This window comes from Nuphar pumila, chromosome 9, assembly GCF_984573655.1.
Source record: "Nuphar pumila chromosome 9, dmNupPumi1.hap1.1, whole genome shotgun sequence".
Classification (NCBI taxonomy): Eukaryota; Viridiplantae; Streptophyta; class Magnoliopsida; order Nymphaeales; family Nymphaeaceae; genus Nuphar; species Nuphar pumila.
The window spans coordinates 119,285,556-119,304,294 of NC_143257.1; the positions used below are offsets into that span (position 1 = coordinate 119,285,556).

At 39.9% G+C, this 18,739-nt stretch overlaps 1 protein-coding gene across 1 annotated transcript in view; it reads left to right on the top strand.

Moving 5' to 3' along the window:
* The window catches only part of LOC149829074 (RIBOSOMAL RNA PROCESSING 5), a 110,077-nt gene that overhangs the window by 39,904 nt on the left and 51,434 nt on the right, over positions 1 to 18,739 (top strand). The window contains exon 14 of the mRNA XM_090017890.1: positions 8,854 to 8,990. Coding sequence (XP_089874016.1) covers positions 8,854 to 8,990 — 137 coding nt within the window. The remainder of the gene's footprint in view (positions 1 to 8,853; positions 8,991 to 18,739) is intronic.

Here is an 18,739-nt window from a genome sequence, read left to right on the forward strand (position 1 = left end):
AGATTTTGAATATCCAGATCCTTCCACGCGTGAGAGCTGAAAAACAGAGAGAGAGAGATAGAGAAAGGGAGAGAGAAGTTGGGAGAAACCGATGCCCATTAGTCATTGGGTCGGCTGCTGTGTATTCCTTTATATTAACATGTGATTATAAAATTAATTAGGGTACTAAAATACCCTCATTACAATAACCAGTATTACATAGTGCCATTAATGAAGAAGTGGATGTCACGGGTCTGGATCTTCAGATCCATCACCCGTAACCAAAGAAAACACTTCTTTTCATGTATATCATAAATCGTCTACCCATGACATTGCTAAAGAACCAATCCTCTTATTTTGCTCTTTTTGGGACTCAACCCGATTATAATGAGTTGCGAGTGTTTGGCTGTATATGTTACGTTCATATTGATAACTCTCATTGAAATAAGTTTCAGGACAAGGCATGTGTGTGCAAGTTTGTGGGATATGCTGACCAATACAAAGAGTATCAATGCTATGACCCCATCACTCTTCGCATCAGAGTCTCACGAAATGTTGTGTTTGATGAAACCATTGTTCAGCACCCAGGAAGTGTAGATGGACACAACGGGGCCGTTGAGTGGTACCAGTCGTGGCTTGCCATTGAGTTGCTTAACCAGATAAAGACATATGATGCTTCCTCATGTCACATGCCACCTTTTGAACTGAGTGAGACTGGTATTGAACCTCAGACCACGCCACCTGTTGAACCAAGTGAGACCGGTATTGAACCTCAGATGGAAGAATTGAGAAATGCGCAAGTTCCTAGCATATCTACTTCAGATGCCGCAAAATTTCAAGGAATCATCTATGTACGATGAAACAAGAATAATGATTAGCCAATTGATGTGCAACCCAGACGAACTGGAAGAATTCGCCATCCTATTGAGAGATGTGCCAGTTATAACAACTTCTCTACAGATCTGCAATTATTTGTTTCTCAGATTGAAAAGCAAGATGAACCTGTCAGCTTCTCGGATGCATACATGTCAACCAAGTGGATTAAAGCCATGAATTAGGAGATGGAAGCCTTACATGAATGTGAAATTTGGGAGATTGTCCCTAGACCCTCAAACAAAAATGTTGTAGGTTCTAAATGGGTCTATAAGATCAAGTACAAACCTGATGGATCCATTGAACGCTACAAGGCGAGACTTGTAGCCAAAGGCTTTACTCAAGAATATGGGCAAGACTATGATGAGACCTTTAGTCCACCAGTGGTCAAGATGGAAACAATTCGATTAATTTTATCTTTGTCGGTTCAGTATGGTTGGACTCTCAGTCAACTCGATGTCAAAAATGCAATTTTGCATGGTAGTATGAAAGAAGAAGTGTATATGGAGCAACCCCCTGGTTATGCAGAATGCAGTCTCAACACTCATGTTTGTAAATTACGAAGAGCTATCTATGGGCTAAAGCAGGCTTCTCGTTCTTGGTTCGATAGCTTCTTTGTCGAAGTTCAACGACATGGATTCATTCGATCTTATCTCGATCATTCCTTATTCATTTTTTGAGATCGTCAGGTCAGAACTTTACTTCTCATATATGTAGATAATATTATTATCACTGAGAATTCTGATGAACATATAGAAGTTACAAAGACTCTCTTGAGTCGAAAGTTCAAGATGAAAGATTTGGGGGTTCTGCGTTATTTCTTGGGGGTTGAAGTAGACCGCCGGGATAGATATCTTTCGCTAACTCAACACAAATATACCTTGGATTACTGGATAAGGCAGGTATGAAGGATTGTAAACCTTTGTCCACTCCTAGTGTATTGAATCATAAAATCAGTGCTCTAGATGGGGAGGCATATGGAGATCCCAGACAATATCGCAGCCTCGTGGGTATGCTTCAATATCTCACTTTCACTAGACCTGATGTTATGTATGCAGTGAATCAAGTTTCGCAATTCATGCATGATCCACGCACAGAACATATGAATGATGTCAAGAGAATTCTTCGATACTTAAAGGGAACACTTGGGGATGGCTTAGTTTATCATCAATCTAAGACCAAAGGAGAGCAACATAGACTAATTGTATATGCAGATGCTGTCTGGGCTGGAGATCCTGATGACAGAAGGTCAGTGTCTGGTTATTGTGTTTTTATTGATGGAAACTTAATAGCATGGAGTAGCAAGAAACAACGTGCAGTTGCACGATTTAGTACATAGGCTGAGTATAAGTCTATGGCAGCAGCTACAACAGAGGTTACATGGCTGAGACATCTTTTGATAGAATTAGGAGAAACCATTCTACCCACTACTCTTTTGTGTGATAATCAGAGTGCCATCCAGATTTCCTTCAATCCCATTCATCACAGCCGTACAAAGCATATAGAGATTGATCAACATTTTATTCGGCAAAAAGTAGAAAACAAGGAAGTTGAACCTGATTATATTCGGACGACTGATCAGGTGGCGGATTTGTTCACTAAAGGTCTTACCAACATACAATTTTGGTTCTTGAAGAGCATGTTGTCCATGGTGCATGACCATGCACAACTTGAGGGAGGATATTAAGACTGATTGGATCGTTGTATCACTATACCTATTATGGGTTTGGATTTGGACCCGAAGTCCATGTATTTATTCTATTGTTTGTATTGGGTCTGGATCTAATGTAACATAATGTAATATCCAGACCCAATCTAATTTTAATATAAGTATAACATATAGGGCGCGATCCTGCTGTTGAGGATTGTACCACTCATTGCCGCAACCTCCCTCTCTCTCACTGGCATCTTCTCCCTTCTTTGCACCAAACCAACGAAGCTGGGCACATTCTTACAAAAATCCAGTTCATCATTTTTCATCTGAGAACTTCCTCCTGAGCTGGACATTCCAGCCCTCCTACTCCACCAACCTTGGCCTGCAACCTTTGTTTTACATTCCACATATCTAGCTAATCCAAATACATTGGAAGATTTAGCAGCTTAATGGTGTATTTCCTTACAAGCACTTCTGGGAAAAGGATATCTTGTTAGCCTAATTTCACTTCGACACTTTCTTTTAAACCTTCTAAAACCATCGAGCATTCATTTCTGATCGCTTTTGTTGGATTGCTGACCAGCATGATATCTACTAGGAAATGTCCAGTTTCTGCATCCACCTTTTAATGATATATATGCTTGATGAGAAGAAAACAAGGTCCACTTTTATGAGAGGTGAACTGCCAATACTTGTAGCATCGAGTGTACACATTAATTGCAGAAACTGAACAATTGCATAATTTTTTTCAAAGATGCCAAACTATCCTACTGCTTCTTTAAATAGATCTCTAATATCTCTCCTATGTTCATCTTTGTTGCTAGATTCATTAAAAAACTTCACTTCCTTTATTTGTTCTGGCACTTTCTCCAACTTTTGGTGCTAGTGACGGACCTATATCTTTTCTTTTCCGCTTTTGGCAGCTGTTGATTATGGCAACTGACCTTCACCTTCTCCAATTTCTGGAGTATTGTGCTCAATGAGTATCATATGTCTAGTCCCATTCATGTTTGTTCATAAAAGTTTATCGTGATTTCTCTCCATTTTCATCTAGAATATAAATTCATGACCTTGAGGAGTTTGTCGTATATACAGATGGTTGTTTTGCGCTACATATTGCACTAGCAAATATGGCAAGACAGTAGAGACTACTTACCATTACCTGTGTTGGATAATCTCTTCCCTGTTTCCAGATAATAGGAGGTCTATAAAACTCTCAGAATAAAAAACTACTTCCCTTTCTCTTTACCCCAATTTTGCAGATATATCTTACCCAGGCACAAATCATCAACAATGCTGCCCACAAATCTTGTCTTACAAAATTAGGGTTTCTATCATTTACTTGTGGGATGACGCAGAAAAGGATTTTGAGCACCCTTGTAGATGGTGAAATTTATTTTTGTTTCATTTTAGTTTTTGACAGTCAAAAGAGGGTTAAAATTATCTCATATGACCTCAAAAGTGAAAGTTGCTGAGGATTGGAAATTCTTTGCAAAATATCTGGGTCAGATAAGATTACAACATTAATTAAACTGTGCACTACATATCATCCAATGTTTAAAAACTTGCCTAGTCAACTGGGTGACTTAGGTTTTCCGCAAGACTTGGCAGAGTTAGCCGGGTTTTCATATCACTCGACTATGACTTGATTGTGTCAATTTATGACTCATCCGAGTCATATGTATATGTACATTATTTATGTATTTATTTATATATATTGTATGAGTTACAATGTAACATTTAAAAGTGGGGTTAATACGAGTCAGATAGATTTTTTCCTACTTAGAAAGAGAGATAGGGGTTGTTGCATCGATTGTAAGGTTATACCGGGAGAAAGTGTAGCTACACAACATAGAGTCTTAATTTTAGATCTTAGAATTAGACAATGCCGCAAAAGGGATAGACATAGGATAGATCCTAGAATTAAGTGGTGGGCACTGAAAGGAGCTAAACAAGGAATGTTTGTAGAGTAGGTAGTTAAGGAAGTTGATTGGTGTCTCGAGGAGGATTCAGAATCAATGTGGAATAAGATAACGGGTGACATGAGAAAAGTGGCTAAGGAGGTATTGGGTGAGTCTAAAGGCGGTGCACCACTAGGTAAGGATACATCATGGTGGAACGAGGATGTCAAATTAGCTATTAAGGTTAAAAGAGAGTGTTATAGAAATCTAAGTAAGAGTCGTGATAATGAGAATTTGGAGAAGTATATGATAGCAAAGAAGGAAGCTAAAAAAATAGTTCGAAACGCGAGGGTTAAGGTATATAAGGAGGTTTATGACAAGTTGGATACCAAAGAAGGCGAGAAGGATATTTATAGGCTTGCAAAGATGAGAGATATGAAATCGAGGGATTTGGGTATGGTTAGATGTATCAAAGATGAAACACAAAGGGTTTTAGTCAAAGATGAGGAGATTAAGGAGAGATGGAAAGATTATTTTGATAGGCTATTTAATGATAGTCATGCTCAAGATCTTGGAGACTTCTCCATTCCTTTTCATGAGATAAATCGTGACTTTATGCGCAAGATTCAAAAGAAAGAAATTGCAGAGGCTTTGAAGAAAATGAAATCAAGAAGGGCAGTTGGCCCAGATGGTATACCTATCGAGGCTTGGAAATGCTTGGGAGAGAAAGGTTTAGAATGGTTGACAAATCTTTTTAACTTGATTTGGCGAACAAATAAGATGCCTAATGAGTGGAGGAAGAGTACTTTGGTGCCTTTATATAAGAATATGGGTGATATACAAGATTGCACAAACCATCGTGGTATAAAACTCATGAGTCATACTATGAAACTTTGGGAGAGGGTGATTGAGTCTAGGTTGAGGAAGGTTGTCATGATATCGGAGAATCAATTTGGTTTTATGCCTGGAAGATCAACTATGGAAGCTATACATCTTCTTAGACAACTTATTGAAAGATATAGAGAGAGGAACAAAGATTTGCATATGGTTTTTATTGATTTAGAGAAGGCATACGATAGAGTACCTAGGGACGTTCTCTGGTGGACAATGATGAAGAAAGGTGTTTCTCTCAAGTACATTAGTATAATTAAATATATGTATGAAGGAGTAGTAACCAATGTTCGCACTTGTGGAGGGGTGACAACCAATTTTCCGATAACGGTTGGGTTACATCAAGGATCTGCTTTAAGCCCTTTCCTATTTGCGATAGTGATGGATGAGCTTACGAGATCAATTCAAGAAAATGTACCGTGGTGTATGTTGTTTGCTGATGATATTGTTTTGATTGATGAGTCTAGAGCTGGGGTTAATGCTAAGTTAGAATTATGGAGACAGACATTGGAAGCTAGAGGTTTTAAGTTGAGTAAGAGTAAGACTGAATATATGGAATGTCGGTTTAGTAAGCAACGAAGTAGTGATGGGAGTGTAGTGAAGCTTGGTGAGCAAGAAATACCGGTGAATGATTATTTCAAATATTTGGGATCCATCATTCAAAAGTATGGAGATGTAAAATCATAGGATAAAGGTTGGGTGAATGAAATGGAAAAGTGCAACTGGAGTGTTGTGCGATCGTAGAATGCCATTGCGGTTGAAGGGAAAGTTTTATAGGACGACTATTAGACCCGCTTTACTATATGGTACGGAATGTTGGGCTGCCAAGAGACATCATATTCAAAAAATGAGTGTAGCTGAGATGCGGATGCTTAGATGGATGTGTGGAAATACAATAAAAGATAAGATTCGGAACGAAGAGATACGTAAGAAGGTAGGTGTTGCACCCATTGAAAATAAGATGCGAGAGAATCGTTTACGGTGGTTTGGACATATTCGGCGAAGGCCTAATGATGCTCCAGTTAGAAGGTTGGAGAAATGGGAAAATATATTAGTTAAAAGAGGTCGGGGTAGGCCTAGGAAGACTTGGATGGAGATGATAGGAAAGGATATGAATGCTTTGAACCTCTCCGAGGACATGGCATTGGATAGAAATGATTGGAGGAAAAGGATTCATGTGGAAGACCCAAAATGAATTTCTTTTTTGGTTCATATCGCTGACCCCAATTGTTGTGGGATGAAGGCGTAGTTGTTGTTGTTGTATGAGTTACAATGTATATATTTTGCATAATGTATATGTAAGCATACTTATGTAACTGTATATCATATATATTTATATATGTAATTACCTATATATCTATTTTGATTCAATACATTAAAAGGTAAACATGACAGCCTAGTCAGCAGTTGATTTGCCGAGTCGCGAAACAGTGCCGAGCCGAGTCCCGAGTCACTAGGTTTTAAAACATTGATATCAACATGATAAAATCCATCAATTTTTGATATAGGAGTTTTTTCTTCCTTTTCAGTGTTCTCACTCTATGATACTATAATATGGCACAATTTTTTTCTTTCTGGTTACTAGAGTTGAAGGAAAATTTCCAATTGTTGAGAACCCAAACAGCTGCATGACCCAAATAGTTGTCTAATGTCTCTTTAACAAATTTAGTTCAAAGAACTAGCATGTATTGTGCTAGAAAACTTGAGAGAAGATGCACAACTAGAATGACACTAATGAAGTGAATGTTCAACAAAAATGGGGTTAAAGACAACTAAGGATCAGTCATGACGGGTAGAAATGGCGAAAATGGTTTTTTTGTTAAACCTACAGAAAAACGAAAACTTAACGTCTGAGGCAATAAAGGGAATCTGGAGACTTTTCTTTATTGTTAATGGAACTTTACAGTTTGTTTGATATATCACATTTTCAGCTGATTCCTATATAATTTTAAAGTTCTGTGGGAAGGTAACCATTGTAAATTTGTCGGTTGACAGAAAATTGGCTACTAAATAGTATTCTGGAATATATGGATGCAAAATTAGGGACTTCCAATTGTGGCATTTTAGAATGTGTAGAATTCCTTTGGTGCATTAAGAATATCTAAAACATCAATAACTGATACTGGTATTTCTGAAATTTTATAAAATCGGAATTAGAATGGAGATATCTTTAAAGTTTGTGGAATTCAACTTGTTGATCTTGCAGTCAGGATTCCTGAATATAGAAGGTGTGTTTATGACATAGTTACCAGGAAGCGAAATGGATACAGGAAGCGATGCATGAAGCGGAAGTGGGGAATCGAGTGTTGAAAAGTAATATGAAGTGGAAGCAGAATTCATTTCGGAAGTGTGTGAGAAGCGAAAAAGGAATCATGAAGGAAACAAGTTGGAAGCAAGGGGGAAGTGGAAAAAATATTAACATTAAAAAAACAAAAAACAATGGTGAAGCGAGTTGGAAGCGATAGAGTGGGAAATGAAAGGGATGCGAGAGGAAAGCAATTTGAGAAGCGAATTTCTCCAAACAATGGTGCTTGCGGATGCAACATTTGTACACAACTTCCTTTGTGTCAGTAGAAGTCAACCACACTGAGGTCTATCTCTGTCCAAAAGTTGATTCGGTTAACCCTCAATTAGTCCAGTTTTGTCTATATTAATGTATAAATACATAAATGCACACACATACACACACATACACACATACATATATCCGCACCCCCACACTGAAGTTTTTTGAAATTGCCGTATCACACCCTCCGCACCCACACCCACACCCACACCCACACCCACACCCACACCCACACCCACACCTATGTGACATATATAGTTTGTTGATAAATTATAAATTATGTTGCTTAATGCATCATGTAAATGTGCAGACTAATAGAAATTTGATAGGGCTGATCTAGAAATTGTGCAGTTCTTTGTTTGGATATTTTTTGTCTGTGACATGCTTAGAATAGCTAGTCTGTTTGTTATGTTAAAAGATTTAACATATTCTTTTTGGATCTCTTTGCGACAAGAATTTGAATTTGTGCTCTTGTTCAGTGAGTAATGTATTACGTCGACAATTGCTGACCAATAGTGGTGCATAGAACCAGAGATCACGACTAAGTTTTTAATGCTAATGCTCCTAGATTATCATGTTATGATAGTCTGGATATTCAAGAAGTTTTTAATCTATTCAAATGCGTATTTATAACAAAGTGTAGAATTTACAGGTTATTGTTTAATATTATTTTAAAAATCTTTGATATTTTATGAGATCCTTGTAATTATTGTACCATAAGAACATATGTGATTGCTATCTCAACATTATTTGAGCCCTTTAAAACCCTTTGTGGCCTTTGTTAGATGTTTGTCTCATTATAATTATCAGATTTATTTTTTTCATTGGTTATTAGCCTTTAGATCAATGCGTATATTTATAAGCGTCTATTGTGTTCACTCTTACATCTGGGTCTTGGTATTTGTGGCTAATGTTCTTTCTCTCGGAACATGTAGGTCTTTGTTGGTCTTTTATGTCACTCCATTTAATTGTTGCTAACCTTTTTTCAGGTTAAATCGAAGCTTAGTGTTATTGCCTCCTATGCTGATGCTATTGTAGGTATGGTCACACATGGATGGATCACTAAAATTGAAAAGCACGGATGCTTTGTGAGATTTTACAATGGAGTTCAAGGTTTTAGTCATATGTAAGGAAATCATTACTATTTCTCTTTTGTAATTGTAAACTGCTTCCTTGCCTAATTTCATGTAGAAACATGTGGTTTAAATTACGGCAAAAGATTGAGACATACTCAGGTTTGTTCATTCATTCACTGCTTTAGCATGGTGGTTCTAAAATGTGAAACTGTAATCTTGGAGCATTCTGAAGGACTTGAAATAATATAGCTTTATGCATGTTAATGTTAGAGCAATCAAATATGTAAAAAACACACATAGTTATTACCAGTCATCGGGGGTGGGGGTTCATATGTATTGCAGAATTGGAGCTAGGGACTCATTATCAATTGCTTAGTATAAAATAAAGAACAAAAGAGAGTACTAAATCACCCTTGTGCATAAATATAGGGTCCCACTGCAAACTTATTGTATCTAAGGAGATCTTCTCAAGGAAAAACTGAAAAAGAAATGCTGCTGAGGACTTTGAGAAACAAGTGTCTTGAGTTGTTTTCTTCTTGCTCAACAAGCTGTGGAAGGCCCCTGCTGGCAGAATAAGAACTGGAGGTCCCTCTGCTTGAGATGTCCTCAATCCAGGTATCATATTTAAGCTAAAAGGATTTCTATGGCATGCTTTTAATACTTCTGGGCTTCGGTAGATGTTAACAAGTTCCCCACATACTTTTGGCCTTCAGCGGATGAAGCAACACCAAGAGTCAATAATAGTGACCAGGAAGGGTCAAGTGATGTCTGACTAAGTAATTGCTTTCTAAGGCGTGATGTCTGACTGCGTGGGGACTGTGGCACTGGATGGCTCCAAACAAAGGGACCCTGGAGATTCCACAGGCCATGATAACAATTGTAGGGATCACGGGTGGTCCTCTTCTCATCCTGCTATGTCTGCTAATAGGTGGTTGGATGGCCAAAGGCCTATGCTCATAGGAGAGAGGTTCGCTAGAGACTAAGGCTTCTAACATTGGTATTCATATGTTCCTGTATGCATCTAAATATGAGAGGATGGTTAAGCGGCAAGCCACTGGAGTGGTTTTTATTGGCTGGTAATGAAAAGTACAAAAGGATGAATTTCAAATTATTCTTTTCAAACCTGTGCAAAATGTGGAGTGTGCCGTCAAAGATCTGAAATTCTCTATTGGTCCTGATGGCTTATTCTTAATTCATTTGAAAAAGGAGGGTTTGATTATGTTGTGAAAGGAGTCTGGAGGCTTGCAGGACGAATGTTGCTTCTTCAATGTTGGAAACCAGGCATGCCATGGAAGATTGAACCCATGAGTTCTTTCCCAGTATGGATACACTTTCCGGGTCTCCCAGTTAATCTTTGGAACGAGGATTTTCTGCTAGATGTTGCTGAGTACTTGGGAGGTCGTTTGATTGATATAGATGAATGTACTAAGGCATCTCATCGGGTTTTTTATGCTCGCATTTGTGTTGAATTTCCATTTAATACTAAGACGCTGTTGGAGTTTGAGTTCGAAATAAAAAATATAAGGATTTTTATGCAGCCTCTGGAATATGAAGGTCTGATTTCCTTCTGCTCCATTTCGGGTTCAACTTTTCATCGTGATTCTGCATTTATTAAATGTAGAGGAGACCTTAAAGCTAATAATAAGAAAGCTCCGCATGATGATGGATGGAAGCAAGTAAAGACCAAGAAGATTTGGAGGAGGAAAGAGCAGGGTAATGCTATGTATGTGGGGTGAGTCTAATAAATTCAAAGTTTTGGAAGTTGATGACATTGTGGTAGAGCCTAATGAAAATATAGTTTCTTCAGGGGATGGGTCTTTGCCCAGACCTGTGAAGGGTGGCTCATTACATTTTATGAAACCTCATGACTTACACGGTGCTTCTATAGAAGATGGTAGTATGCTGTCTGCGGTGATCGGTTCTCAGCCGGATTCCGGTCAACTGTCATTTACTTTTGGTAACAAAATTAACTGTGGTAATTTGCCACATTTGGAAAAGTCAATGGAGAGTCCCAAGTTGGTAAGAGATTTGGTTTCCAAACCAGTTGGGTGCCTTGATGGGAAGGAGATTCCTAAAAATAAGGAATCCTTGATGCCTTTTGAGTGATTTGATGGGAAGATATTCCTATAAATAAGGAATCCTTGACATCTTTTGTCGGACGGCCATTGACTCAAAGTGGGTCGGTTATGTTGGATCAACCCAATGTGACGGATTTGCAAGTCGAATTGAATCAGGTCTGGACCTATGCTAATGGGAGATCTTTAAGACCAAATCCAATTATAAGCTTACATCGTGGATCCAAAACAGGTCGTAAGAGGAGACTTAACCATTCAAACGTAATCAAGATGGTAATGGCACTTGAGAATATGCTCCAGGATGTTAGAGATGATCATGTTGAAACACTTCCAAAGGATTCTCTTTGGAGGCTCTTGCTTTGATTCCCACAGACCTAAGACCTGTGAAGGAACATCATATCATGGAGTTGTGGGCTTTGGCTGCTCCTGGTGGCAGTCCTAAGTCTCCTACTGAGCATGATACTCTCTTACATTCTAAGCATTGTCGTATCATGGAGACACTAACTTGGAATATTAGGGCACTCGGTAGATCTTGGGCTAAAGGAGAAATTCTTCATTAAATAAAACAATGTAAGTCTGATATTAATTTTCTCTTTGAAACTGAGGTTTCTAGTTTTGCTATGACTAAGATAGTGAGATGTTTTCACGGTTTTGACTTCATTGGAAATTTTGATTGTGGGCCTACACGTGTTCTTTGCATTTGGGATCCAAATAAGGTTCAAGTGGAGTTGGTGTCTTCTATTGATCAATGTGTGACAGTTAAGAGTAGTGAAAGAAGGGCTGACTTGTCTCGTTCGTGGGGTTTATGCACATCATTATTAAGTGTGACATCGGCCATTATTTGATTATTTGTTAGACATTCACACTGATTTGCCATGGTTGATTGTGGGAGATTGGAACATCATTCGATCACCTACTTAAAGGGGATATTTATCGGGAGATTCATTAGCTATTCAAGAGTTTAACTGCTTTATCACAAATGGTAATCTTTCCGAGTTACATGATGATTCAATTAAATTCACCTGGTCTAATAATCAATCAGGGGTGAACTTTAAAGCGAGCAAGTTGGATCGGGCTCTAGTTAATGCTGCATGGGTGATGGCTTTCCCATGTACTTGTGTTTATTTTGTTCCAAAGCTCATATCTGATCATGTTGGGCTGGTTGTAGATTGTGGTTCTCTCACATACCTGGCGAAGGTATCTTTCAAATTCTATAAGATGTGGATGCTTTTACCGTAGTGTAATTATATAGTTCAATGAGCCTGGTCCATTTCTTTGAGAGCGGTTCCTATGTTCATTGTGGTGCGCCAGTTGGATGAGGTTAAGAGGCAATTGAAATTTTGCAACTCATCCAAGGTAGGGGACATTGAGCTTTATAAAAGAAGACTTCAAGAAGACTTAGTGGCTGCCCAACTATCAAATTGATAGTGGTGATGGGTCTGCAGTTGACAAGAGCGCCTCAACTCAGGATGACTTGCTGACTTGCAGTGCTGTATCCAGATAGAGAAACTTTTTCGGTGACAGAAATCCTGTGTAGTGGTTGTGGGATGGAGATCAGATTACAACATTTTTTCATGCAAACGTTAAACATAGTGCTCATAGAAATCACATCAGGTTCCTTGAGAAGGAGGATGGTACTCTTATGTCAAATAGACAGGATATGATGGATGCAACGAGGGATTTCTTCATGCAATTATTCTCAAAGACAAATATTTGAATGTACGACTTGATGGTATTGCTGAACCTAAGGTTAGCGATTTGAAAAACCAATTCTTAAATAGTTTGGCCATTGATTTAGAAATTCAAATGGCAATCTTCCAAATGAAGGGTGATGGGGCCCTGGGTCTTGATGGATTTTCGGTACTCTTTGTTCGAAGATATTGGTCGGTTGTAGCAGCTGATGTATATTGTGCAATAAAGAACTTTTTTGATAGTGGGATGATCCTGCGACACATAAATGCTATCCATATTTCTCTCATTCCAAAAATTCAAGGTGCTAAAAGATTGAAGGACTTTCCGTCCAATAAGTTTATGCAACGTGATTACTAAAATTATGGTTAATAGGATGGTGTTAAAAATGTAAATATACATACACATGTTTATATGTATTGTTAAGTTATATCTATAATTTCATAGATAGTTATATGAATATATATATTCAAGACTATGTCACAAGGATTCGGCTAGCAGGGTGCCGCACCCGTGTCGACGCGACTCGACGCGGGTGCGGGTGCGGCACCGGGTGCAGTCAACCTGACCCTGGGTGCATTGACCGCACCCAGGGTCATTTTTGTCCATTTTTTTGGATTTTTTTGGGTTGCTCAGCCCCCTGTCGACCAACTCCTCACAAAGGAGAAGAAAAGGAGGGGAGGGTTTTTCACCTCGAAAGGCCGCAGCAGTGGGGCCGTCGGGGTTGCTCGCTGCCGGCGGCGATCATCGGGAACCACAACAACCATAGCAGAGAGGGGACAACAACGGTGCTGTCGCCGGCAGCTGTAAACGTCAGGTGGCCGGAAGAAACGAGACCGCCGATGTAACAGGGAGAGAGGCTGAGTGGAAGGGGCGTCGACTTTCCCGTCGTCGGGGTTTTGGCGCAGCCGATCGCCAGTCAAGAGGTCGCCGCTGATGTCGCAGGTGGCTGCCGGGAGGTCTGCCGAACTCAGAGACGGGGGAGGCGAAGAGGCTCGAAGGTCGGCAACGACGAGGGACACAGGCGATGAAGGTGGGGGATCACCGGAGCTTTGAGGCTGCCGTCAACTTCAATCGCCGACGTCCTGCGACACAGGGGACGGAGAAGGGGGGGGGGGGGGGGGAGGTGCTTGCGTCGTCGGGGGGTCTGCCGGACTGAGAGAGGAGGCGAACAGGTGGCCGGCGGCGAGTCGCCGACGCTCGGTTGCCGCAGGGAGGAGCGAGAGGAGAACGAGCGAGGAGAGAGAAGGGGCGAGGGTTTTTGCCCCTCGCCCGAGACACCTGCGTCTTTTAAAAGACGCGGGTCCGGATTAGGCTCGGGTCCAGTTCAGACCCGGATCCGGGAACGACACAGCGGATCAAACCCCGACACGAGTCTGACACATTTTTTTTACGGGCATTACACATGGACCTTAACAACTACCATACATTCATACATATACACTATACATGATATATATATATATATATATATATTTACATTTTTGTCCCTGCCGCACCCCCGCACCCGGGTTTTTTGGAAGTGCCGAATCCCCGCACCCGCACCCATGTGACATAGATTCAAGATATATGTATATATAACTATAATTAATAATGTAATTTAGGTTGCCCATCAGGGTCATTTTGTATATGTTAGATGTTAAAAGTAATATTCATAAATTTGGGGGTGGTCATACGTAATTTAACATTATGTCTGGTTGTAATCACGTTCAACCTAATCACTTATTTAAATAGGTGATTAGGGTTAATGATTAATCGAACTCTCTCCTTCTCTCTCTCTCTCCCTCTCGTCTCTCTAAAATAGATTAAAGGTGGTTAGTTGTAACATGGTATCAGAGCGGGTCTCCCTTCTGGGATGACACTGCTGCTGAAGATCACGGTGATACTGTTGCTGATCACAGATCGTGAAGGAGGATCGGATGTCGTGGATCGTGAACTGCTCGTGGATCCTGAAGACGCTGCAGTTGCTGATTGTGGAGAAGCTGCTGAAATCGTGAATTGCTTGTGGCTTGAAGACGCTGCTGCGGTTGATCGTAGATCGTGAAGAAGGATCAGATGTGTGGATCGTGAACTGCTCATGGATCTTGAAGACGCTGCAGTTGCTGATCGTGGAGAAGCTGCTGCTGATTGTAGATCATGTCTGGTCATCGTGAAACATAAGGAGAAGATATCAGATCTGAAGACATCGACTGGATCAAAGAAAAAAAATAAATAGATTACAGTTAGATCGGATTGATATCGTCTTGGGCTTAAAATATTTTTAATGGATGCAGTTGAACTATTGCAGTCGGCGATCAGATCTAAAAATAGTGATGAGTCGCTATTGAATGCCTGCGATCAGATCATTGCTGTGGAAGATTAAATGGTAGTTGTTCTAATCTTGAAGTCGATAGTCGTTGTTTAATATTTTGTGGTCGTGGTAGTGATCTGATCACTATTCTGATCTGGAAACAAAGTATGCAGGAGACTCTTGTTGCACAGAAATCGTTGGGTTGCTAAATCTTTTTTGCTGTCCCTGGTGAAGGAAATTTTTTTTATGGCTGAGTCACGTGCTTTAGATAATAACAAAAAAGGAGAGGCCTTTGGTGAATATAAGCCCTTTGCAAATCCATTTTCATATGGATCTTCAATTAAGCTAGATGATTTTAATTATGCAAGGTGGTTTCGCACCTTCATGATGTCGGTTTCGGGTCATCGAAAAAGTCACGTCTTGTTGGAATTGGAACCCACTGAAAGAATAGGAAAATATGTCACATGGGACGAAGACAATGACATCGTGATGTCATGGATAATGAACAGTGTACAACCTCATATAGCTGATGGACTAATTTATTACACCTCAGCTAAACAAATGTGGGACAATATCCGTGATACATCTTCTCATGAAACTAATGTGAGTCGTATTCTACAAGTTGAGTAGGAGATTTATCAGTTGCAATAAGGAGATCAGACTTTAGCCCAATACTATGCCTTTGTTAAATTTGCTTTTGACATGCTAAATGCACACAGACCCTTATGCTGCACCAAACAGAAGACCCATCAGGAGCAGACTATGGTTGCCCGATTTCTTACAGGGTTGTCATCGGAATTCTCAGTTGCCAAAGTCCAAATGCTAACTAGTTCTGATGTTCCTAGTCTTGTAGAAGCCTATAATCGTCTGAGTAGGCTTGCCATCACTCTTCCTCAAACTCAATCTGAATCACAGGCATCAGCCCTAGCAATCACCTCAAGTCGTGGAAGAGGTACTTTCTTGAATTTTTGAGAAAGAGGTCACAGTCATAGTACTGGAGGAAGAGAAAGGCTTCAATGTACATATTGTGGTAAACTTGGACATCTTGAAGATAGGTGTTGGGATAAGACTGGCCGACCTCCTATCCCATCACCTAAACCGAATGTGTCCAAGGCTCAAGTTGTTAAACTCGAGGCAGAGAACCCCACTACCTCCTTCAGCGATTCAGTTATTCTCAGTCGTGCAAAGTATGATGAATTGCTGTCTCACCGGCTTCCTAGTTCGAGTGCTCCTATGCCTGTTGCTGATGTGGCGTGCTCTACAGGTGATAGCCTGAGTTATCAAGGTAGTAGATGGATTATTGATTCGGGTGCCTTTAGATACTTGTGTGGGGCTTTCCATAATTTTTCTAAGCTACATCCTATTGCTGAACCTCGTAATGTTATACTTGCTGATGAGAGATCTTCTCCTGTTGTAGGTCAGGGAAACATTCCTATATCCCCCACACTTCAATTGACTAATGTCCTTCATTTCCTCAGAACTTACTATCTGTTAGTCGTATTGCTAAGGAGAATAATTGTAGGGTGATATTTGATCTTGTGTGTTGTATTTTTTCAGGACTTGCTGACGGGGAAGATGATTGGTGGAGGCCATGAGGAGGGTGGTGTCTATTATCTACATCAGCCGGTTGGATCCATGAATTCTGTGTCTGAGCCATCTTCCAGTACCTATCACTGGCATCTTCGTCTTTGTCATGTTCCTTTGCCAAAGCTTCGTAGACTTATTCCTCAGATTTTTCCGTCTGATTCTTTTCAGTGTGACGCCTGTCAATTGGGCAAACAACACAGAAGCTCCTTTCCTTCTCGTCAGAGTCCATCGAGTCAAGCAATGTTTGAGATTTTGCATGTTGATGTATGGGGACCTAGTAGAGTACCTAGTCAATCTCAGTGTCGTTATTGTTGATGATTTTTCTAGATTGTCATGGGTTTTCTTAATAAGAGAAAGGTCAGAGGTTGTCTCCATTCTTATGTCTTTTGTTATTGAAATAAAGACTCAGTTTTATTCTCTTGTCAAGATTATCTGCACTGATAATGCTCTCGAGTTCAAGTCCAATGAATTGTTACAATTTTATCGAAATCGTGGCATCCGTCCTCAAACTACTTGTGCCCATACATTTCAGCAAAATGACGTTGCTGAGAGAAAACATAGGCATCTTCTAGATGTAGCTTGCACTCTTATGTTGCAATCAAATATGCCGCCCTCATACTGGGGGATGCTATTCTCACTGCTTGTTATCTCATTAATCGTATGCCGTCTTCATCTTTGGAAGAACAAATCCCTTTTCAAATTCTCTATCCTAATGCTCCACTGTTCCCGATTTCTCCCAAAGTATTTGGATGTGTTTCCTTTGTTCATAAACTTGGACCTAACCGTGATAATTTATCTGCTCAAGTCATCAAGTGTGTCTTCCTTGGATATCCAAAAAATAAAAAAGGCTACCAGTGTTATGATCCTGTCTCCCGTCGAGAGTATGTTAGTGCGGATGTATCTTTCTTTGAATCTGTTCCTTATTTTTCTACCACTGCATCCAAACTACACGTTCAACAGGGTGATGCCCTACCTCTTCCCATTTCTCCTTTTCCCTTGGAGTCGTTTTCTAAGACTATCTCTTATTCTCAGTCTCCCACATTTGCTCGGTATCATGATCCTCCTCTGGTGTACACTCGCAGATCACCACTTGAATCAATACCTACACCACCGCCTTCTTCAGAAGTAAGTTATGAAAATATTGAGATGTCTAATGTTGATGATGATAGACCTGTTGCTCTCAGGAAAGGTAAAAGACAATGCATATTACATCCTATCTCCAAGTTTGTTACTGAGGCACGACTTGGGGTTCACTTGAAGAATTTTATCTCTGCTTTATTTGCCACTTCTGTCCCACTTAATCATCATCAAACGTTATTAGATCCTAAGTGGAAGCAAGCGATGCAGGTTGAGATGGATGCCTTGCTCTCATGCGTTACATGGGATTTGGTTGTTCCTCCCACTGATGCAGATATCGTTGAATGTAAGTGGGTCTACACCATTAAGTATAACTCAGATGGCTCAATCGAAAGGTACAAGGCCCGGTTGGTCGCTAAAGAGTATACTCAAACATATGGAGTTGACTTCTTTGAGACCTTTTCTCCGTTAGCCCGTCTTGGGATTATTCAGTTGGTCATATATGTAGCTGTTCATTATGGATGGAGTTTGTGTCAGTTAAATGTGAAAAACGCCTTCTTATATGGAGATTTGTCTGAGACTGTGTACATGCAACAACCTCCCGGGTTTAAGGTTCAAGGGGAGTGTAGCAAGGTGTGCAAACTAAAGAAGGCTATATATGGTCTTAAACAAAGTCCTCGTGCATGGTTTCATAAGTTATTTGGAATTATATCTGCATTTGGATTCAACAGATCATCTTCAGGTCACTCCTTGTTGTATATGTAGATGATATTATTCTTACAGGGAGTAGTGCAAAGGACATCTCAGACACAAAGATTCATCTTTAGAAGCACTTTGTCACAAAAGATCTCGGTTCTCTTAGATATTTCTTGGGCATAAAGGTGGCCAGAAACCGTGAGGGGTTAATTCTATCACAGCGAAAGTATGTACTTGACCTACTGCAGGAAACAAGGATGTTAGGTGCCAAACCAGCCAATATACCAATGAATCCTAAACTGCATATATATGATGAAAAAGCAGAACTTATTGACAATAGAAGTTTTAGATCCTTGGTTGGTAAACTTTTATATGTCACTGTAAC